The 23,910-nt window shown below is 38.4% G+C and overlaps 1 protein-coding gene across 1 annotated transcript; it reads left to right on the top strand.

Moving 5' to 3' along the window:
* The first annotated feature begins 19,956 nt into the window (after positions 1 to 19,956).
* Positions 19,957 to 23,079, top strand: LOC113328700 (LRR receptor-like serine/threonine-protein kinase GSO1). The gene has a single exon (XM_026575722.1). The coding sequence runs from the start codon at positions 19,957 to 19,959 to the stop codon at positions 23,077 to 23,079; it is 3,123 nt and encodes a 1,040-aa protein (XP_026431507.1).
* The last annotated feature ends 831 nt before the right edge of the window (positions 23,080 to 23,910 follow it).

The raw sequence follows: 23,910 nt of genomic DNA, 5'->3' as shown, positions 1-23,910 counted from the left end.
ACTATTCTACCAAAGCCATGGTTGAGTCTATGTGCGCTGGTGAGTTCACTAGTAAAAATGATGATGATGCTTTTACCTTCTTAGGAGCTATCGCTGAAAAATCCCAACAGTGGGAATCTTGTGTTGAACCCCCTAAAAGACTCTTGGTCAATAGAAGTAGCACAAATGTGCTAGATACAAGTTTTGGTTCAGATGCTAAGTTTGCTGCTTTATCTAGAAGGTTAGAAGCTTTGGAATTGAATCAGCCTAATAATAGGTCCCTTGTTGAACCTAATAGAGCCGCCCAAGTCTCTAGTTGTGGAATAGAGCCCGATAACTCATTCTGGGAAGGTCAGGTTAGTGAAGAGCAAGCCCATGCTGTCTATAACAATGCTAGGTTTGAGAACCGTCAAAAGTTTGACCCATACTCAGAAACCTACAACCCTGGTTGGAGAAACCATCTTAATTTCTCTTGGTCTAAGGGCCAGAGTCAAGGCCAGTCTAGCAATTCTCAGCCTCCCCCAGGTTTTGGTTTTAAGAACTCTTCAGGTCAAACCCAGTTTCAGAAAAAGATCTCTATCTTAGAGGATACTCTCACTATGTTAGCAAATAACCATGAAATGCTAACAAAGAACCACATGAGCATTCAACAAGAAACTAGGCAAGAATTAAAGAATAATTCCCAGTGTCTTGCCAAATTAGAACTTCAAGTAGGACAAATAGCTAAGTTCATAAGTGAGAGAGAAGATGGAAGGTTCCCTAGTCGTACTGATCCCAACCCAAAAGGAGAGAAATCATACAATCATGTGAATGCTGTCACAACCCTTAGGAGTGGAAAGATAGTTGACAACAAGGTTGACATGCATGATAGTGAACATGCTGTAGTTCACCCTGCTGAGCCAGAAAATGAGGAGACTGATAGAGTCTCCAAAGAGACCAATGAGGGTCCTGTTGAGCCCGGCTTTGTTCCCAGAGCCCCATTCCCACAGCTGCTAGTTCCGACTAAGAGGGAGTCCAACTTTAATGATATATTGGAGGTTTTTAAGCAGGTTAATATCAACCTTCCATTATTAGATGCAATTAGGCAGATTCCCTCTTATGCCAAGTTCCTTAAGGACTTGTGTACGCGAAAGCGTAAGCTCACTGTCCAGAAGAAAGCCTTCATACCTAGTCATGTGAGTTCTATTATTCAGAATACCACTACTCCTAAGTATAAAGACCCAGGGTCCCCTACCATTGCTTGTACAATAGGTAAGTACCGTGTTGAGAAAGTTTTGCTTGACTTAGGAGCCAGTGTAAATTTACTTCCATATCATGTGTACCTTAAGCTAGGACTTGGTGAGATGAAACCTACCCATATGACACTTCAGCTAGCTGATAGGTCCGTTAAAATTCCTCGTGGTGTGATCGAGGATGTTCTCATAGAGGTTGACAAGTTTATTTATCCAGTGGATTTTATTATCCTAGATACCCAACCTATGCCTGACCCAGAGAACCAAATACCAGTGATTTTAGGTCGCCCATTTTTAGCCACGTCTAATGCGATCATAAACTGTCGAAATGGTATTATGAATCTATCTTTTGGTAATATGACTATTGAGTTGAATATTTTTAATGTCAATAAGCTGCATTCTGAGCTAGATGACACGTGCATTGAAGAGGTCAACATGATAGGAACCTTAGTTCCGAAGTCTGTACCAAACACCGAATCGGAAGATCCATTAGAGAGTTGTCTAGCCCGTTTTAGCATGGATTTTGACGATGATAGCAACATTGAACAAGTAAATGCTCTGTTGGATTCTATTCCTATGTTAGATACCGATAGATGGAAATATAGGTTTGAACCATTACTAGCTACCGAATCTACCTTAAGCCCTTATTTCGAAGAGCCTAAAGATCCTCCTAAGTTGGACCCCAATTATGCATTTGTAGGTGATGAGTGCCAAATATTGTATATATTTATCCCTTTTTGTTGGCATTTAACTCATCTTTTGTGCATTAATTCTACATTTTATCCCATATTCTGTATTTTCATTGTTTTCAAGAATAAATATTTTTCTTAATTAATTTTGCATTTTTAGGTACTAAATAAAGCATGGTTATCTCACGGAGCGAAAAGAGCAAAGGAACGGCAAAGACTCTCGCTAGGAGGAAGCAAAGAATGATGTTTGCAAGAGCCGGATCAACTAGGAGTGGGCTTGAAGAGGAAGAGTTGTTCTTAAAGAAGATATGGGCTTGGCATACCCAAGGCCCAAAACCCTTACCCAAATCCATTTCCATTATCCATACACATTTCCATGAGAGCCGTCAGATTGGATCCATCTTGTCATCCAACGGTCGCCTCATCATTGTGCATCAAAATCCGAAGCTCCTGTCAAACACCATAGTACCTAACTCCATCTGAAGCCGTCAATTTTGTTGTATCTCATAATCCAACGGTCGCTACATACCTCTCCATCGTAGCCGTTCGATTCAATCTATATGGGATCATCCAACGCTCTTTACTTGCTGTTCATCAAAGTTCGCTACACCCGCTCAACACCCTAGCAACCGAACCCTTATACCCCAAAACAAACAGCCCCTAACCCATTCTTCTCTCGAGCTCTTCTTCCCCTTCTTCCCAAAAATTTGCAGAGCTCTGCAACTCCATCACCTCCACCAGCTACACCTTCTTCTCGAACCACACCACCACCACAACCACCCGACAACACCTCAAACCCATCTCCCTAGCCTAGTTATTTTCCCCATCTCACAACCACTGAAACCCTAGGTTTTGGGGTGAGTAAAATAACTCGAACTAGGGAACAATTAGAGCAGCAGAGGCGTCAATTGAAGCATGAGAGAGGAGCAGGAAGGTCAGAAGAAGCATGGGTCGATTCTATTTGCATCATAGGGTGAGTTAATTTTAGTTATTCTCGAAACCCTAATCTTGCTGATTTGGGGATTTTCAAATTAGGGTTTATAGAAATTTAGGGTTTTGTTGTAAACTATAAATAGGAACTGATGTAGGATGTTAAAGGGTGTTCTTGGTTAGCCGAGATACCCCCAAATTTGGGTTAATCACTGTTTAATTTTAGTTTTAATTTTCTGTTCATGTTTGTTCATGTTTTGACACCCTTTAGGAAAAATTTCTGTTCATGTTTGTTCTTTGCTGATTTCACTGTTAATTTTCAAGGTTGTTCTTTTGCAATTTTCATTCACTGTTTAGTAGTTTAAATGATCATGTTTAGTTCCATTGTAGTGTTAATTATGTTCTGAGTTCACTGTTGAGGCTCAGATGAAACCTTAGTGCACTAATGAATGATGAATTGCTAGGAAGGCCTGTTTTGCTTGAGTAATGGGAAGTAGTTGGTGCTCTGATATGCCTGTGGGGGCAAATCAGTGAGCAAGCTGATTTTCTTCCCATTCTAGTTGGATGCTTAAGTTTTTAAATCTAGAATTGCATTGTTTAGCTAGGACACAAGGTGGATTCTAAGCCTTAGCTTAGCCACAGCTGCAAACTCCTCCCTGCCCTTGGCTAACAGCCTTGGTTTATTTGGTTTTGTTTCCTGTTAACTGCCACTGTTACCATTTGTTTCATTGCTCCTCCCTTGCCTTAGGCTAACTGCCTTTGTGCCTCATTGCCACTGATTTTTGCTTCTTTCCCATGATCATTGTTAGTTTGTTTCACTACCATCTTCATTGTCATTGTAAATGCCATCCTTGGCCCTGTGTGATTTTGTTTCCTGTCTGCCTAGAGCCTGCTTTACCTTGTCTGCCTGCACAGCTCCTGCTCTCCCTTTCCCTGCTGAGCATCTGCCTTTGCTTCTGCTGCCTTGTTCTCCCCCAGCTGCTACTACTTGCTACTGCTTTTGCTGTTGCTGTGCACTGCTTCTGCTGCTGCTGCTGCTGAAGCCACCACTGCTGCTGCTGCTTCCTCTCCAGTCCAGCCTTGTCTGCTGCTGCTCCAAACAGCTAGCTTAGAACCAAAGACTAAAAGCCCAGGTTCATAGCTAAAAAGTCTAGCTCCAGCTAAGGCCCAAATCATACCAAAAGCCCAGGTTAAGGCCTAAGGCTCAGTTCACTACACTAAGCCCAAGCCCAAATTCAAAACCAAAGCCTAGTGCACTACAAAACCAACTGAGCCCAAGCTCAGTTCATTTCATTAAGACAACACCCCAATTCATTCCAAGAGTATTCAAAGGCCCAAAGCACAATCATAACCCATTGGTTACCAAAATCCATTGGTACCCAAAGCCCAACAATAGCAATTTTAGAGCCCAAAATAGCTAGAAACTCCAAACACACCCAGTCTCTGTGGATCGACCCGTACTTGCACGAGCTACAACTGACGACCGTGCACTTGCGGTATTACTGTAGGCCCGTTTCATTTCACTTCAATTTTATACGCTTTCCCGGGCCCACCAGTAGGCCCATCTGAGATTTTGCCTATAACTTCCGATTTGGATAGTTATCATGAGATTAGGCCAGTAACTGTGATTCAACGCAATAAGGAAACTCTAGGGATGACCATAGAGGATATGAAACATATAAGTCCTATAGCTAGTATACCTCAAAAGAATTTAGAGGATGAACCACCTGATTATAACTCAGAGAAAGCAATTGACCTTTTTCAGGAACCGGATGGTCTAGAAATTAGGAATATTGTGACTAGTTTATCTAGAGACACCCAAAACTCTAAGTTTGGGGGTAGTGAACTAGAAGAAGCTCTAGAGTATTTTAAATACTCTCCGGATACGGAAATTCAAGCCATAGTTAAAGGTCTTACGGAGAATAGTGATTACCCTAAATTTGGGGGTAGAGATTGTCAATTATCCCCAGTAGAAGTCCCTAACTTGGGACTCAAGCCTAGTGCATCTGAGGTATCGCTTGAGTCTATTCAGACTCCACAACCTGATCCTCCTGATACTGTCCAGGAGAAAATCCATATGTTAGAGACCCGTTTTTCGGATGAATCTGTTTTCCGAGACACTCATATGAAGCCCAAGTGGGCACCTCAGATAAATCCAGTTGTCTTGCGAGAAACTTTAGATCAGGTTGTGCTCTATCTGCTCATTTTTATGATCTTGATCATTTGTCTCCTATTCGTGGCAGTTCTATTTGGTCTTATGGACCCACAATTGTTTCGACTATTGGTATACGAATTTGGAAGGTGACAATTCTTTTAGAGGTATTTGATGTCTAGCTAATGACTATAAATTTAGCATTTACTGGGAGGCTCCCGCGTTCATGTGATACGGTAATATCCTTCCTTATTTCTTTTCCCCCTAGTGGTAATAGTTTCTCCTTGTTCATGCTTTTAATTTCATCTTTAGAACATTGAGGACAATGTTAGATTTAAGTTTGGGGGTATGGGAGAAACTTTGTGTTGCACTTTTGAAACTTCTAGCGTCACATGGTATCCGGTTAGCTAAGTTTACATATTGTTTCTCACCGAAAAGATAGAAATTTGAATGCTACAGATAACAACTTATTGAAACATTAGAGAAAAAGACATTGAGATCCTTGAAATTCAGGAGAGAACTTGTTTTTTTAGAGGGTAATGATGGTTTTCAAATAGTGATTGTAGTTGTAGTGGTAAACAGGGTTCTTTAGGACTTGTGAAGAAAACAATTTTTCTAGATTTAAATTAAACATGCAAATAAATAAAATAGTTCAAACTTTTGGAGATAAATACCAAGACTAGGATTCCACCATTGATCCATTAATTGATAAACTCTAAATAAAAATCATGCAATTCTATCTTTAAAAATAATTCTAATATTTGCCTCAAATATATTCTTGAAGTAATAGTTGTAATCAACGAGTATAAAACATCAAAAGTATTTAAAACCCAGCATGCTTCATCAAATTAATTCACAACTATTCAATAAGAACTAATATTTCAATTCAATCCCATGCAAATAATCAAATAATAATAATATTGCAAATAAATAGTAAAATTAGAATTATACCAATTAATGTGGAACAATGGCTTCCTCCGTCGCCTTGGCTAATGGGGTTTAGCTCCTCATCCCAAAAACATGATCATAAGATGTATCCATGGCTTAATAATGTGTTTTTATTGATGAAAATGGTGTAAAAAGAAGTTTGCAACGCTGTATAAATGTTACAGCGTCACTGTTACAAAGTGAAAGGGTCTTAAAAACAACGATAGTAGCACTAACTGCTGTAAAACAACGACAGTTGCTATGACTATTGAAAAACGACGGTTCATAAGCGTCTGTTCTTCGTCTTCTTCAACTGTGCAGCAGCAGAAAATATTTTCTCTGAAAGTTTTTCTCACGCCTCTCCTGGTCTTTCTTTTGCTCCCCAATCTCTCCTGATGGTTTCTAACCCCTCTAAGACTCTAAGCAATGCTTTATATAGCCAACAGAACCAAAATTCTCGTGCAAATCCGAGAGTATTTCTCTTTTTTTCTTCTCGAGCAGTTGAGAGAATAATCTCTTTTCTGTTTCTTTGTACGCGTCCTCTGGCCATTTATTACGCTCCAAACTTCCCTTAATACTTGAACAAGACTAGGTGCATAGTTATCTAGCGTAAAAGTCTTCCACAAATCTCTCACAAATATTTGAAAGTGAACAGCACGGTACTGTCCTGTTTGGACTTTGATCCATTCTCCCGGTCATTCCAGCCCAATTGGTTGGGTCCAATCGATCGTAACAGACTTGTTTACTCAATTAAAGCCCATTAGTATCAAATACAGCAATTGAATCTCCAAAAATCACGTCCAAAATTCGATCACCAAATCTGCCAGTGCTGTAACAAGTCTTCCCGCCAAAAACCCATTTTTGAATTTTGAGAAGGAATGCCCCCTATCCTCTGATGGGGTGAGAATAGCAAGTGGGGTTGAAATAAAATTCTTGGGGTGGAAATAACTAAATCTTGGGTGCCTTTAGTAATTTTTCTTGGATGTTTTCCGGACTTTTCCGGGGTTCCTCTGGGGTATTTCTGGGATACTTCCGGTACACTTCTGAGGCGCTTCCGGTACGTTATCAACGGAGGTCCAAATGCCACATTTTTAGCCAAATTCGCCGCAAGTGATTATTTTCCAAAAACACCTACAAATACATAAAATAATCAAATAAGTACAATATCGAGTACTAACAATATATACAAATGAGCTATATTAGACACATAAATGCGTCTATCAAATGCCCCCAAACTTATTATTTGCTAGTCCCGAGCAAATCAAAACTACAAAATAAAATCCTAACTCACTGTCGCAGGCATCGTCGATTGCATTTAGCGTATGCAATAAGCCTTTAAACCCCTAGGTGGCCCTAGTGGCCGAGTTATAGTCTCGGGTGGGCTTACAAGAGGTATACCCACAAAACCTGTACTCCAGACCTTAGCTATCTACGCAGAACCTTGGAAGGCACTAAAGAATCTTCTTGGTTGGCATACTTATTGACTACAGGAAGAAGTACCCTGATGCGAAATTCCAATTGCTGTACACGAGTTTGCACTCAAGCATACTAAAATTCATATAAAGTGACAGAGCTCTACTCAGATAGTTGCACTATGGACATCATATTCGGAGTCAAAACTAATCACATGGATAGATCAAGAAGATGGATATAGAAAACATAGATGGTTTTGATGTTTACTAAGTGAACGACGTTTCCCATATCTGTCTGAAGGCCTCCGCCAAAATGAACCTATCCTAATGGATTGAGATACTAGTCTGACTAATATCAACACATGGCATATACAAGGGTACCAGTGGTCGATAACCTAACTCTAGGTCAACACAACTGGCATATACAAGGGTACCAGTGGTCGACTTTATTGAATTTATTCCTTTTGGTCAAATGGTCTGGTCTCAATTTCTTTTTCTTCTTTCTTTTTTTTTTTTTTTTTTTTAACTACCATTTTTTTTTTTCATCTTTTTTTCTTTTTCAACTTTTTTTTTTTTTTTTTTCATGGTATCTCAATCACTCTAATTCACCCTAGCATTGGTAACAACTTGAATCGTGGGCCCCACCTATCACTTAGAGAAACATAGTTTAAAAACAAAATAAAATAAAAATAGAAGTGAAAAGGACTCAACGAGATATGGTGAAACTATCATGTTATTTCTAACACCTGAGCTCTGTGCTTTTATGAATAGACTCTTTAGATGTTTCCATCTAATCAGATTGGTTCCTCAAACTCCTACAATCAAAATGCTTCCATCCACTTAGATTAGTTAGTGCAATCCTCAATAGGCATAAATTTCTAGGCTCTGGAGTTTATTTATTGCAAAAAGGTACACAAAAGTGTTTCTTCCCCACCCCCAAACTTAAATCTTACATTGTCCTCAATGTTCTAAGATGAAATAAAAGCATGAACAAGGAGAAACTATTACCACTGGAGGGAAAAGAAATAAGGAAGGATATTACCGTATCACATGAACGCGGGAGCCTCCCAGTAAATGCTAAATTTATAGTCATTAGCTAGACATCAAATACCTCAAAAAGAATTTTCACCTTCCAAAGTCGTATACCAATAGTCGAAAATTGTGGGTCCATAAGACCAAATAGAACTGCCACAATAGGAGACAAATGCTCAAGATCAGAAAAATGAGCAGATAGAGCACAACCTGATCTAAAGTTTCTCGCAAGACAACTGGATTTATCTGAGGTGCCCACTTGGGCTTCATATGAGTGTCTCGGCAAACAGATTCATCCGAAAAACGGGTCTCTAACATATGGATTTTCTCCTGGACATTATCAGGCGGATCAGGTTGTGGAGTCTGAATACACTCAAGCGATACCTCAGATGCACTAGGCTTGAGTCCCAAGTTAGGGACTTCTATTGGGGATAATTGACAATCTCTACCCCCAAACTTAGAATTTTGGGTGCCTCTACAATGACTAGTCACAATGTTCCTAATTTCTAGACCATCGGGTTCTTGAAAAAGGTCAATTGCTTTCTCTAAGTCATAATCAGGTGGTTCATCCTCAGCTTGCTTCATATCTTCTATGGTCCACTCTAAGGCTTCCTTATTTTCTTGAAGCACGGTCTCTGGACTACTTTCCTGATCACTATCCAAATCGGAGGCTATAATCACAGGGAAAGACTCGGGTGGGCCTAAAAATGTATAATTAGACTCCAACTCAGGAGGCTCTTTTAAATAAGGTATTAAGATAGACTCAGAAGCTAGTAATGGTTCGAACCTATCTTTCCATATATCAATATCTAACATAGGAACAGAATCCAACAGAGCATTTACTTGTTCAATGTTACTATCATCGTCGAAATCCAGGCTAAAATGGGATAAACAACTCTCCAATGTATTTTCCGGTACGATGTTTGGTAATGACTCCTGAACTAAGGTTCCTATCATGTTCACCTCTTCAATACATGTGCTATCTAGCTCAGAATGTAGCTTGTTTACATTAAAAATATTCAGCTCAATAGTCATATTACCAAAAGATAGATTCATAATACCATTTCGACAGTTTATGATCGCATTAGACGTAGCTAAGAATGGGCGACCTAAAATCACAGGTATTTGGTTCTCTGGGTCGGGGACAGGTTGGGTATCTAGGACCACGAAATCCACTGGATAAATAAACTTGTCGACCTCAATAAGAACATCCTCGATCACACCACGAGGGATTTTAACGGACCTATCAGCTAACTGGAGTGTTATCTGGGTAGGTTTCATCTCACCAAGTCCTAGCTTAAGGTACACATGGTATGGCAGTAAGTTCACACTGGCTCCTAAGTCAAGCAACGCTTTCTCAACACGGTACTTACCTATTGTACAAGAAATGGTAGGGGACCCTGGGTCTTTATACTTAGGAGTAGTGGTATTCTGAATAATAGAACTCACATGACTAGCTATGAAGGCTTTCTTCTGGACACTGAGCTTACGCTTTCGCGTACACAAGTCCTTAAGGAACTTGGCATAAGAGGGAATCTGCCTAATTGCATCTAATAATGGAAGGTTGATATTAACCTGCTTAAAAACCTCCAATATATCATTAAAGTTGGACTCCCTCTTAGTCGGAACTAGCAGCTGTGGGGAAACGGGGCTCTGGGAACAAAGCCGGGCTCAACAGGACCCTCATTGGTCTCTTTGGAGACTCTATCAGTCTCCTCATTTTCTGGCTCAGCAGGGTGAACTACAGCATGTTCACTATCAGGCATGGCGACCTTGTTGTCAACTTTCTTTCCACTCTAGGGTTGTGACAGCATTCACATGATTGTACGATTTCTCTCCTTTGGGTTGGATCAGTATGACTAGGGAACCTTCCATCTCTCTCTCACTTATGAACTTAGCTATTTGTCCTACTTGAAGTTCTAATTTGGCAAGACTCTGGGAATTATTCTTCAATTCTTGCCTAGTTTCTTGTTGAAAGCTCATGTGGTTCTTTGTTAGCATTTCATGGTTATTTGCTAACATAGTGAGAGTATCCTCTAAGGTAGAGATCTTTTTCTCGGAAGTGTTCTGAAACTGGGTTTGACCTGAAGAGTTCTTAAAACCAAAACCTGGGGGAGGCTGAGAATTGCTAGACTGGCCTTGACTCTGGCCCTTAGACCAAGAGAAATTAGGATGGTTTCTCCAACCAGGGTTGTAGGTTTCTGAGTATGGGTCAAACTTCTGACGGTTCTCAAACCTAGAGTTGTTATAGACAGCATGGGCTTGCTCTTCACTAACCTGACCTTCCCAAAATGAATTATCGGGCTATTCCACAACTAGAGACTTGAGAGGCTCTATAGGTCAACAAGGGACCTATTTTTAGACTGACCCATTTCTAAAGCTTCTAACCTTCTGGACAAAGCAGCAAACTTAGCATCTGACGCAAAACTCGTATCTACCATATTGGTGCTACTTCTATTGACCAAGAGTCTTTTAGGGGGTTCAACACAAGATTCCCACTGTTGGGATTTTTCAGCGATAGCTCCTAAGAAGGTAAAAGCATCATCAGCATTTTTACTAGTGAACTCACCAGCGCACATAGACTCAACCATGGCTTTGGTCGAATAGTCTAAACCATCATAAATAATCTGTACAAGTTTCATATTATCAAATCCATGGTGAGGACACTGAGATAGGAGATCATTGAATCGCTCTAAAAACCTATAAAGAGACTCTCCCTCTTGTTGCACACTAGCACTAATTTTCTGCCTAACAGCTGCAGTTTTATGCTTAGGGTAGAATTTCATATAGAAGGCAGCGATAAGTTCCTGCCATGTTTCTATGGATTCAGACGGTAGGTTGTTAAGCCAGGTCTTGGCTTTGTCTCTCAAGAAAAGGGAAACATCTTAAGTTTCAAGACTTCATCGTAAGGTCCTTTATCCTAATTGTCCCACAGATTTCCTCAAAGTCCCTAATATGAAAATAAGGGTTCTCATCATCTTTTCCTAAGAATATAGGGATCATCTGAAGAATACTAGGTTTTATCTCGAAATTAGCCGTAGTGGCTGGCAATTTAATGCATGAAGCTCGGTTGGTCCTAGTTGGGAACATGTAATCTTTCAAAGTTGCCATCGTTGGCACAACTGAGTACTAGGGGTACTTTTGTCACTCAGAGATAAATTCTCAAAACTGAAGTTTCCAAAAACAGGGCTCTCCAAAGAAGAGTCTTCGAGCTCCCTGCTTAAATCAGAAGAACTACTAGGTTTTTCGCTAATCAATCGACCTAGAGTATCTCTTTTCCAAGCCCTAACAAAATCGGGCATACACTAAAAAGAATTCAAAAAGAAATAAAAATCCTAACAGGAAGGTTCTAGCAATCACACAGCAGGCTGACTCGACTTTACCACAGCAAACCTAAAGATTTCTAGCAAACAACAAGCATGATGGCTCCACTTAGATTGTTTCTAGACCAGCTTCTAATCCTTCGAAAGGGAATTCGTTACAATTTGAGCAAACCCCTCTGGAATCAATCCGAGTTAAAGCAAGTTGAATCGAGGCGAGGGAAGCTCAGTGGAGCTTTGATACCCAAAACCTCACCGATCCAATGCGGCGCAGTCACGCATTCAACTCGCAGAAACCGTCAAGAACTTCGAGGTGTGCTTAAAAGAGTAACCAATATTTTTCGAATGATTGTCCTGTTAAGCTCGATACCCTATAGGTCTCTTTCTAGTCCAAATTTTAGGCTTAGGTTCGCTTTAGGTTTCGTTTTCCTAAGGCGGGCAAGAAGGGAGCGGTGATGAAATCCGAACCCTTATCTTATATGGTCCAGTCCTTGCCCTTTACTAGGAATTTAAAAACAGTCCATATTCAAGTCCTCAATATATTCACCTTAAGGAGTCCAGTAACCCGCTTGCAGGAGATTCGCGGGTGTTTAGAATTTTACCTCCCGTACCAGACGGGCGAAGAACCGCTGAAGTCGACTCGGGCCACGACTCCTATGCCGTGTGCGAACCCGAGGGGCCGAGACGATATCGTAATCGTCGTCCTTCCCTGCAAACAGTTTATATTTAAGGGTACCCTTCCGTAGGGTTTAAAAATAAAAATAAAAATGTCCCAAAATTAATGTCCAAAGTCCATAAAAAAAAATACAAAAATAAAAATGTCTCTCTTTTTTTTTCTCTCTTTTACAAAATAAAGAAAATCTTCTTCTTTCGCTCCTTTAGCTTTGCTTTTCGCTCCCAAACTTTAAGTAAATCACCACAAGCTTTGGCAAATTGTCTTCTCTCGCTCCAACTTCAAAAATCTGCAAGGAAACAAAAAAAAACCAAAAACGTAAAGAAGAACAAAAATAATAAAAAAAAATCTAAAAAAAATGCTAACTAAACACACCGCGTCGGCGGCGCCAAAAATTTGATGGTTTTCAAATAGTGATTGTAGTTGTAGTGGTAAAAACGGGTCTTTAGACTTGTGAAGAAAACAATTTTTAGATTTAAATTAAACATGCAAATAAATAAAATAGTTCAAACTTTTGGAGAAAATACCAAGACTAGGATTCCACCATTGATCCATTAATTGATAAACTCTAAATAAATCATGCAATTCTATCTTTAAAAATAATTCTAATATTTGCCTCAAATATTCTTGAAGTAATAGTTGTAATCAACGAGTATAAAACATCAAAAGTATTTAAAACCCAGCATGCTTCATCAAATTAATTCACAACTATTCAATAAGAACTAATATTTCAATTCAATCCCATGCAAATAATCAAATAATAATAATATTGCAAATAAATAGTAAAATTAGAATTATACCAATTAATGTGGAACAATGGCTTCCTCCGTCGCCTTGGCTAATGGGGTTTAGCTCCTCATCCCAAAAACATGATCATAAGATGTATCCATGGCTTAATAATGTGTTTTTATTGATGAAAATGGTGTAAAAAAGTTTGCAACGCTGTATAAATGTTACAGCGTCACTGTTACAAAGTGGAAGGGTCTTAAAAACAACGATAGTAGCACTAACTGCTGTAAAACAACGACAGTTGCTATGACTATTGAAAAACGACGGTTCAGAAGCGTCTGTTCTTCGTCTTCTTCAACTGTGCAGCAGCAGAAAATATTTTCTCTGAAAGTTTTTCTCACGCCTCTCCTGGTCTTTCTTTTGCTCCCCAATCTCTCCTGATGGTTTCTAACCCCTCTAAGACTCTAAGCAAGCTGCTTTATATAGCCAACAGAACCAAAATTCTCGTGCAAATCCGAGAGTATTTCTCTTTTTTTCTTCTCGAGCAGTTGAGAGAATAATCTCTTTTCTGTTTCTTTGTACGCGTCCTCTGGCCATTTATTACGCTCCAAACTTCCCTTAATACTTGAACAAGACTAGGTGCATAGTTATCTAGCGTAAAAGTCTTCCACAAATCTCTCACAAATATTTGAAAGTGAACAGCACGGTACTGTCCTGTTTGGACTTTGATCCATTCTCCCGGTCATTCCAGCCCAATTGGTTGGGTCCAATCGATCGTAACAGACTTGTTTACTCAATTAAAGCCCATTAGTATCAAATACAGCAATTGAATCTCCAAAAATCACGTCCAAAATTCGATCACCAAATCTGCCAGTGCTGTAACAAGTCTTCCCGCCAAAAACCCATTTTTGAATTTTGAGAAGGAATGCCCCCTATCCTCTGATGGGGTGCGAATAGCAAGTGGGGTTGAAATAAAATTCTTGGGGTGGAAATAACTAAATCTTGGGTGCCTTTAGTAATTTTTCTTGGATGTTTTCCGGACTTTTCCGGGGTTCCTCTGGGGTATTTCTGGGATACTTCCGGTACACTTCTGAGGCGCTTCCGGTACGTTATCAACGGAGGTCCAAATGCCACATTTTTAGCCAAATTCGCCGCAAGTGATTATTTTCCAAAAACACCTACAAATACATAAAATAATCAAATAAGTACAATATCGAGTACTAACAATATATACAAATGAGCTATATTAGACACATAAATGCGTCTATCAGGTAACCGTGATGGACCTAACCATACATGATGGAAAGGCAAGTAGGTCAGGAAATGCCAGAAAGACAAAGCAACCTCACAATGTAGTCTTAGTTACTGGATTGCGACTCTCTCTCAGTAGAAACTTATCATCATCAACAAGCGGAGTGACATCAAAATCTATGAAGAAAGTGAAGACGTTTTAGGTTTAGAAGCAACAATAGAAGAGAATAATTCAAAAATCAAAGTTGAAGTCATAAGAGAAAATGATATAAGTTGTTAGAATCCATGATACCAAGACATCACAAGTTGCGAAGATCCAAGTTTGAAAATCCTTCTCTCATGGCCATGTAAATTTTTGTCTTGTAATTTTTTCTATATTAAAAAAAAAATGAAAAAAGAAATAATAATGAAACATCATTACGTTCTTTTTGTTCAATAAGGCCATAGGAAAGAAGAAATTTATAAGTCAAGAAATAAATCTAAGAGAAGAGTTAATTGTCAAGTTTCTATGAGGTTCGAGATTTTATCATCAACAGTTGAATACCAAAGAAGGCGTTGTTTCTACTGGGCACTGTGAGAGAGTCGAAGAAAGATACATTTGGTTGCTTTGTTAGTCCGCTTTCAATCTGCCACAAGATCTTTCTAGCACTGGTTTAACTCATCACACGTAATTAGTCCAGCTGTGTAGCAGATGTCCCTCTCATTTTTATCTCTCTCCTAATCTTATCCAGCTGTAAAGCAGCAGACGCATCTTACAATGTTTATCTAGCTGCATAGCGGATATCTCTTTATCTAGCAGTCATGCAGATGTGTCTCCCCTTTTCTTCAGTCAGCTTTAGAGCTGACACCTTTAATTTCTCTGGCATTCTACTTACTTGGAGATAGGTTGAGAATATGTATGTCCTCATAGCTCTTTGGATACTTGTGACCAATTAGGAGTACAGGTTTTGTGGGTATATCTCTGGTAAGCCCTCCCGAGACTATAACTCGGCCACTAGGGCCACATAGGGGTTTAAAGGCTTATTGCATACGCTAAATGCAATCGACGATGCCTGCGACAGCGAGTTAGGATTTTATTTTGTAGTTTTGATTTGCTCGAGGACTAGCAAATAATAAGTTTGGGGGTATTTGATAGACGCATTTATGTTTCTAATATAGCTCATTTGTATATATTGTTAGTGCTCGATATCGTACTTATTTGGTTATTTTATTTAATTGTAGGTGTTTTTGGAAGAATAAGGCTTTGTGGCGAAATTGGCTAAAAATGCGGCATTTGGACCTCCGTTGATAACGTGCCGGAAGCGCCCCAGAATTGTACCGGAAGTACCCAAGGAATGCCCCGGAGGAACCCCGAAAAAGTGCGGAAAACATCCCAGAAGAATTGCTAAAGGCACCCCTAAGTTGGATAAGGGGCACCCACTTCAGGGCATGTACTAAAGGGACTCTCGAACTGGATAAGGGGGAGGTCATCTAAATAATTCAAATCTGAAAAAAAAAAAGGCTGGAAAACTTGGTTTCACGCTGTTGATTTTGGAAGCAAATTGTTTGAGCTGTTCAGGGAGATTCAATGCTGCAAATCGATTGGGATGAACTTCCCAGACAATAACAAGCCCAGTACAATCGATTGGACCCATCCAATTGGGCTGGAATGGCCGAGAGAGGGTTTCAAAGTCCCAACAGAGAGACGTGTTCTGTTTCGAGTTTAGAAGATTTTTGAGAGATTTCTGGAGGACTTTGACGCTGGATTAACATGTACATGGTCCTATTCAAGTCTAGGGAAGAGTTTGGCAGCTATTATATAGCTAACAGCACGTGGAAAAAAAGAAAACAGAACTGATTATCGTTTCAACCTCAGAGAAGAAAAAGAGGAGATTTCATCGGGATTTGATGACCATGTTGAGTTATAAAAAGGTTGGGTCGAGTCATAAGAAGGGTTAGAAAAGTTTAGAGAGAAATAGGAGAGAGTTCAGAGCCGAAACGAGGAAGATACCATTGATTGTTGCTGCTGCTGCTGTTCGAGGAGGAAGAACAGACCTGCTAAGGCAGTCGTTCTTCATCAGTCTTAAACCAGAAACGAGTGTCGTTGTTTTACAGCAACAGAAACGTATCGTTTAATTTTCAGCACTTACCCCTTTGTAACAGTGACGCTGTAACACTTCTGCAGCGTTGCTAATTCTTGTTTCATCTTATATACATCAATAAAAACACCTATTTTAGCCATGAATTTATCTTGTGAGTGTGTTTTTGGGATGAGGAGCTAAACCCATTAGCCAAGGCGACGCAGGAAGCCATTGTTCCACATTAATTGGTATAATTCTAATTTTACTATTTATTTGCAATATTTTTATTTGATTATTTGCATGGAATTGAAATTGAAATATTAGTTTTTATTGAATAGTTGTGAATTAATTTGATGAAGCATGCTGGGTTTTAATAACTTTTGATGTTTTATACTTTTTGATTACAATTATTACTTCAAAAACATATTTGAGGCAAATATTTGAATTGATTTTAAAGATAGAATTGCATAAAAACTATTTAGAGTTTATTATTTATTTGGTCAATGGTGGAATCCAGAGTCTTGGTGTTTTTCTCTATAACTTTCAACAACTATATTTAATTATCTAGTTTAATTTAAATCTAAAAATTGCTTTCTTCACAAGTCTGAAAAGACCCCTTTTAATACTATCTCTACAACCATTTGAAAACCATCAACAAGGGTCACTTGTTTCACATCAAGATGAGTTAGCTAGTCTAGCCAATTTTTTATTTTAATACCGCCAAAATCAATTGGCTCTGTTTACACCGTTGACTACGTTGTCATTTTTGAACCCCAATATATCCTCGGATCTGTGAAGGGGTGCATCAAATGTTAACAACTTGTGGGCATGAAGTCCATTTATTACGTTTGCTATTCTACATGGAAATCTTACCTCTAGAGCATCATTCAAACCGATTCCATCCATATATGTCATCTCTTTTTAATATACATGTTATCTTCGTATTCCATTCATGGATTTTATCTTTACGAAACAAATAATCATAAATAATTATCTCACTGTCAAATCCGGAAATATCACCTATTTCTTTAATGTTAAAATCATTTTCAAGATTTTTAATAATCATCAATTATTTTCCAACTTTATCTTGGATGATTATTTTTATATCAATTCAAGATATATTCAATCTTTATGGTATATTTTACTAATAAAACCCCATGGACACGTTTTATACATAATCCATTTTGTAATCAATTCTCATCCATATTCCAATTTTGGAATATTTTCCATTCAAGTAAAGAAAAGCAAAAGGTTAAGATTCAAGTCTTGCAGTGATTATTCTGTAAGTGAACCAAAGATATCCCATGTAAAAGAAAAAGCCGGATGAAGTTTAAACAAGTTCAAGCCAAAGCATACCTACGTACTACGAGTATACTTGAATTCTAAGTTTGTGGTAAATGGTGATTCATGGTACAAGGTTCTCTTAGTTCAAGTTGCACACTCAAATTTTCTCTGTGTCCAACTTGAGGGGGCTACTAGAATATAACACGGATGCTACAAGTCAAGGTGACCACGAAGAGAAACTCATCTAAATGTACGTGCAGTGTACGTGAAGAGAATAACAATTAAAGATTGCAGGATAAGAATATTGCATGAATTGTTTTAGTTTCCTTAATAAGCATATATTAGTATTAATTAGTAATATATTTTCATCCACTCAACTCTATAAATAGAGTGTAATTTTAATTCTATCCCAGAATGATCACACTCTGGAGATCAATCTAATCTCATCCTTAACATTTCACAGATTGAATAGGTAAAATGCAGAGCAATATTGCAAAAACCCACTACTTAATCAAATTGAATCCAAGAATCCAAGATTATCACAATCAATCTTTCTCGAAGACAGAAACATCTCATTCATCAAACCCACTACTTAAACTGTTCACTCCTTTGGGATTGAGTTTTCCAAATAAAAGCACCAGGAAATACAATAGGAGCGTTACCAGAAATTTGATGTGAATACGAAGTATGACGAAATTTGTGTTTAGTCTATGCGTCAATCCAATATATTATGTAAGTAGCTTCATGCCTCTTTAATCAAAATATAACATGTTTGTCTGAACTTTGCTAGAGGAAAGTGCAAGTTACTGATGACTGTCTCAGCATCCTATTAACTTATCAACTACGCATGTTCTTTTTTGGCCTAAAGTATTCTGCTCAGCACCAAGTGATTGCAAATTCTTCTACTTCCCCTAACATTTTGATTTGGGGATTCTTGAATTACTCGAACTGAACATGCATACAATCATGTTTAGAAGAAAAGGTCAATGTAACTTCAAATGACGCACTAGCGCACACCATGGAGGTGAGGATTAAAGCCAAAGATATTTAAGAAAAATATATTATCCTCGTGTCAAAGATATTTAAATTCATTGCTGAATCTATTTAAGAAAAATAAAATAAAAATAAAATATATTATATTATAAATTAGCTTGAAAATATTGAAGAAAAATAATATTAAAAGAATATACTCCATATGTTATAAATTAGCTTGAAATTGTTGAAAAAATAGACAAAAAAAGTAGTTGAATAATAATCCAGCAATAAGTTCGTTTGGAAGACATGTAGCTATCATTCAACTAATATATGGAGCCAGCAATTCATTGTCAAACACCAGAATGTAGATATTATTTAGATATGGCTAGCTACTGCCTGCTATTACCATATCTCTATTCCAACTAATCATTCAATATATTGGGTAGACTACATGAAATGTATCTTAGAGCATATCCTATGGGTAGTATTTGAAAGAGTGCACTACCAATTTGACCAAATTAGAAGCTTCTATGGGCAGTGTTTAGCCCCCTTTTCCCTCAAACCTGTTCATGCACTCGTTCATTTGAACGAGTGGCTGGGACTTGGAAGTGTAACACTAGATGGGGGACAGTCCGCCGTCAAAAATATTTGCAACTTTTTGAAGTAGACGGGGGGGACTACTATTTTTTTTTCTTTTTTGGACGGAGGACTATCCCGTCAAAGTAGTAATTTTTGCTCCTTTTTTTTTTCTGGACGAGGACTATCCCCGTCAAAGTAGTATTTCTAGTGTTTTATTTTGGACGGGGGACTATCCCCGTCTAAGTAGTTTTTTTTTGTTTTTTTTTCTTTGGACGGGGACTGTCCCCCGTCTATTTCGAAATCTTTTTATAAACGGGAGAAAGTCTTCCGTGTAATGTCTATTTCTTATTTGCCCATAGTGACTTCACTCGTTCATCTGGACGAGTAGTCTTTCATATCAGGCTTCAAAATGGTAACAGAGACAGTTTTTGACTATCCTGAATCCCTGATAATGAGTATAAACCCATAACCAGACAAAGGTTGCACTCATACAACATTCGTAGTTTTCCCCTAGTAACTGCCAACATAAAGTCAGCTCTTCAAAAAAAATAGGCAATCGAAAAATACATATAAGTCATATTTTAAGGATAATGCAGTATTATATATCTAGCAATACAATAGAAGCCAACGTGAATGCAAGTCATTATTAGTCTTGTACACTGCAATCCAAACCCAAACGATATCAGAAAAAGCATAACTTTGTGATCTCAGTTGAAACATTCAGTTACTGCCATGAATTCATTCAATAAGAGAAGTCTCTTACCAATTCAGTATTTTTATACTTGTCTGTTTTTGTTCTTTCTCTTTACTCAAATCCTACTAATCTCTCATGGATGTCTCGACAGTGAAAGAATTGCTTTGTTGAACTTCAAATCTTCTGTAACTGACTCTTCGGATCGTCTGTCAACATGGCAAGTAGGCCGTCACCAGAACTGCTGCGACTGGTATGGGATTCAATGTTCTATGGGCTCGTTACATGTCACTTCAGTTGATCTTCGAAATGTAGCGCTTGAAATTAGCCTACGGATTTCTGATTCTTTGACTCCAAATACTTCACTTTCAGGTACAATCTCTGCCACCCTCTTGTCTCTCACTCACCTTGAGTATCTTGATCTTGGTTTCAATGATCTCGACTACTCAAAAATCGAATTTCAGCTATCAAAATTCAAAAATCTCCTTCATCTTGATGTCTCCTACTCGTTTTCCGGTTCTATTACTACTCAGTTCGCTAATCTATCTTCTCTAAGATACCTGGATGTGTCTAGTCATGTGCAAGACAATGATCCTACCTCTTTAGGTTATAGCTCTTCCCCCCTTGCTTCCATAGAATCTCCATCCATAGACTGGGTTAGAGAGTTAGTCAATCTAAGGGTACTGAGATTAAGTGGTGTTGATCTGTCCGAGGCATCTCTGACGAAGAATTGGGCTAAACCAATATCATTTCTTACTGATCTCAGAGAACTTCATATATCTGCTTGTAGTATTTCTAGTCCGCTTTTTCCATTCCAGGAGTTCCATAATCTTTCGCGTCTATCAACTCTGAAAATGAATTTCAATGACAACCTCGATTCTTCAATACCAGCTCAGATTGTTAATCTTACTTCCCTTTCAGTTCTTGAACTAGCTGGTTGCTTTAATTTGCAAGGCTCGATTCCTTACCTTCCTCAGATTAAACGGCTGGATGTAAGAGCCAATGAATATCTCCAAGTAAATCTTTCAAAAATGTTTCAACGTCAATGGCCAAGACTTCAAGAACTTTGGATTTCTAGTACTAGTGTAGATGGACCGATTCCAATTTCCATATCAAATGCTCCGGTGTTGGCTAGTCTGGTTGCATCAGATTGCTCAGTTAATGGATCCTTACCTACAAAAATTTCTGCTCTTTCAGAATTGGAGTTTCTTGATCTCTCTGACAATGACATAACTGGTTATATTCCTTCTTTGGGATCCAATATGAAAAGGTTACAATACCTGTCATTGTCAGTAAACAGTTTGCAAGGATCCATACCCGAGTCAATCTGCATGGTTAGTTCTCTTCAACAACTCTATTTTGACCGTAACGGATTAACCGGACTGATTCCAAGTTGCATCACCATGCTTCCAAGTCTCGGAGTGTTTGATATTAGTGATAACGCGGTTGAGGGCATCATTTCTTTGAACTCGTGGATCAATAAGTTAAACCTGACTGAGCTAAACCTTAACAATAACAGCATAACTGTAGAAATTTCTCCGCAACCATTCCCATCTCAATACCATATGGAGAGTTTAAAGCTCCAGTCATGCAACATTACAGGAGACATCCCGGCTTTCTTCTGCGAATTCACTAATCTTGATACACTGGAATTGTCTGGTAACAATCTTACAGGAGCTATCCCATCTTGTCTGTTTAAACACAAATATCTTCGCAATTTAGATCTCTCGAGAAACAAGCTCCAAGGAACCTTACCACATGCATTTCATTTTGATGATACTCAATTCATGACCATTAAACTGGCTAGCAACTTTCTAGGAGGTTCACTTCCTGTTCCCTCTCAAATGAATATGGTTTTCGATCTGTCACAAAATCAATTCACTGGTGAAATCCCATTTGAAGTTGGAGAAAGGCTTTCCAATGCTCGCTATGCTTCATTATCTAGTAATCAACTATCAGGTCCAATTCCTCACTCATTTTGTTTGAACAAAGCCTTGGAGACGAGAATTAGCCTTCAAACTCTTGATCTCTCCAATAACACCTTGACTGGAAGTATACCTTCCAGCTTGGGAAATTGCAGCTCTCTGTCTTTTCTACACCTAGGCTTAAACAATCTCGCTGGATACGTTCCAAATGAGCTTGCACAGACACAAATGATGTATCTCCTTCTGCACCATAACCTTCTCAAAGGTACTTTCCCAAACTTCATTCAAAAACTTGAGAGACTGACATATCTTACTTTAGGAGATAACAAATTTGAAGGAAACATACCGACTTTCATTGGCTCATTTCAAGATCTTCAGATTCTCTCTTTAAGGTCAAACGCTTTCAATGGATCTATTCCCAAAAGTATTATCAATTTGAATCAACTACAGATCTTAGACTTATCATTTAACAATCTATCTGGTTCAATTGAAGGCAAGCTTGGAAATCTGACAAAGCTAACAAGTAGGCCTAATGACACAAATGCACTTTTTAGTGGCGGTTGGTCTGTTACAGATCTTCAACTGCTAATAGGGATCAAAGGGGTCTCACGATACATTCAACGGTTACATGGTTACAGTTCAGGAATCGATCTATCAAGCAACATTCTTGAAGCAAACATCCCAGAAGAAATAGGTCTACTTCAAGGGCTTTCAATGCTTAACTTATCAAATAATAATTTCCATGGGAAAATACCGGCGAGTGTTGGCAACATGACCGGTTTAGAGTCATTGGATCTCAGCTTCAATAAGCTGTCTGGACAAATCCCTAGGGAATTGGTATCATTAAGCTATCTTGGGTATTTAAACCTCTCTTACAATAATTTGAGTGGCAGAATACCTACAGATGTTCACTTCCAAACCTTGGGAGCGGACGGTTCAACTTTCATTGGAAACGAATATTTGTGTGGTGCCCCTACGAAGAAGCACTGCGACGGTGACCCTATTGCACCTACAGTAAGTAATACTGATGATGATAATATAAAGCTCAATGCAGAAGATGAAGATGGTACAACGGACAACCTGTTCTTGTTTGGTTCTGTCATTTTGGGATTTGCAGTAGGGTTTTGGGCTCTATTCTTGGTTTTACTTTGTAGAAAAGAAAAATGGTGGTGTGTGTACTGGAGAGTCGTCGATAATGTTGTTGATAAAATAACAAGCTGTACCTGGACAAAGAGATAATTGAATGTCTTATGGTCATTTGCACTATTCTGAGTTTGAAATGTCATTTATGCAGTAAGGACATTTTCTTCTATGCGCACGAAGACCATTACTGACCTAAGCTAACTCAAAGAGGCAATACCATGACTAGCTGTTTACAATATGAAGAGTCATTCAAAATGGAAAGGCCAACAAGTACGTAAGTCTACAACTACATAAAAAACATACAGTATTACAGAGCAAATGGTATGTAGCTTACACACTTGAAGCACAACAAGGCATGATTAACAATAATCACAAACAGAATCCATTTTCCTCGCAAATGGTATGTAGCTTACACCCTAACCAAAATATACACAAACATTTCCCACGCACTAATTATACAGTAAAGTAGCTAAGTTCCCAAACTAATGATAAAAATACCATGAAGGTATTCCGAGGAGCGGAATGAAGAGAAAATTAAAAAAGTAACACCGTTCATGCAATGAATGATAGAAACTTTCGCAAACTACATATAACTGTGACGACGTAAAGAGTAGTAGACCACCCACTTCAGGCGAGATGACTTAAAAATGAAACTTCCAGACATTTTTCTAATCCAAAGAAGATTTTTTTATCAATAATTCACTAAATGATCAATCCATAACACTTATGGACTTCTGTTCCATGTTCTAACATAACGGCATACACAGTAAAGTGGAACACTACAAGTAAGTAGTCACCATAGAGAGTAAGTATGTATGAAGTGATCTATTCATATAAAAGTATCCATAGTCACTGATGAAGATAGCTACCTTCTTAATTATTAAATGATACATAAATTTTGTGTATACACAGACTAATATTTATGTC

This window comes from Papaver somniferum, unplaced genomic scaffold, assembly GCF_003573695.1.
Source record: "Papaver somniferum cultivar HN1 unplaced genomic scaffold, ASM357369v1 unplaced-scaffold_114, whole genome shotgun sequence".
Classification (NCBI taxonomy): domain Eukaryota; kingdom Viridiplantae; phylum Streptophyta; class Magnoliopsida; order Ranunculales; family Papaveraceae; genus Papaver; species Papaver somniferum.
Note: the sequence above shows the minus strand (reverse complement) of the source record. Positions and strands in the feature narration are given on the sequence as shown.

Bases quoted from the DNA above. Each gene is read 5' to 3' on its own strand.
- LOC113328700 (XM_026575722.1), top strand. From the start codon at position 19,957: ATGAATTCATTCAATAAGAGAAGTCTCTTACCAATTCAGTATTTTTAT.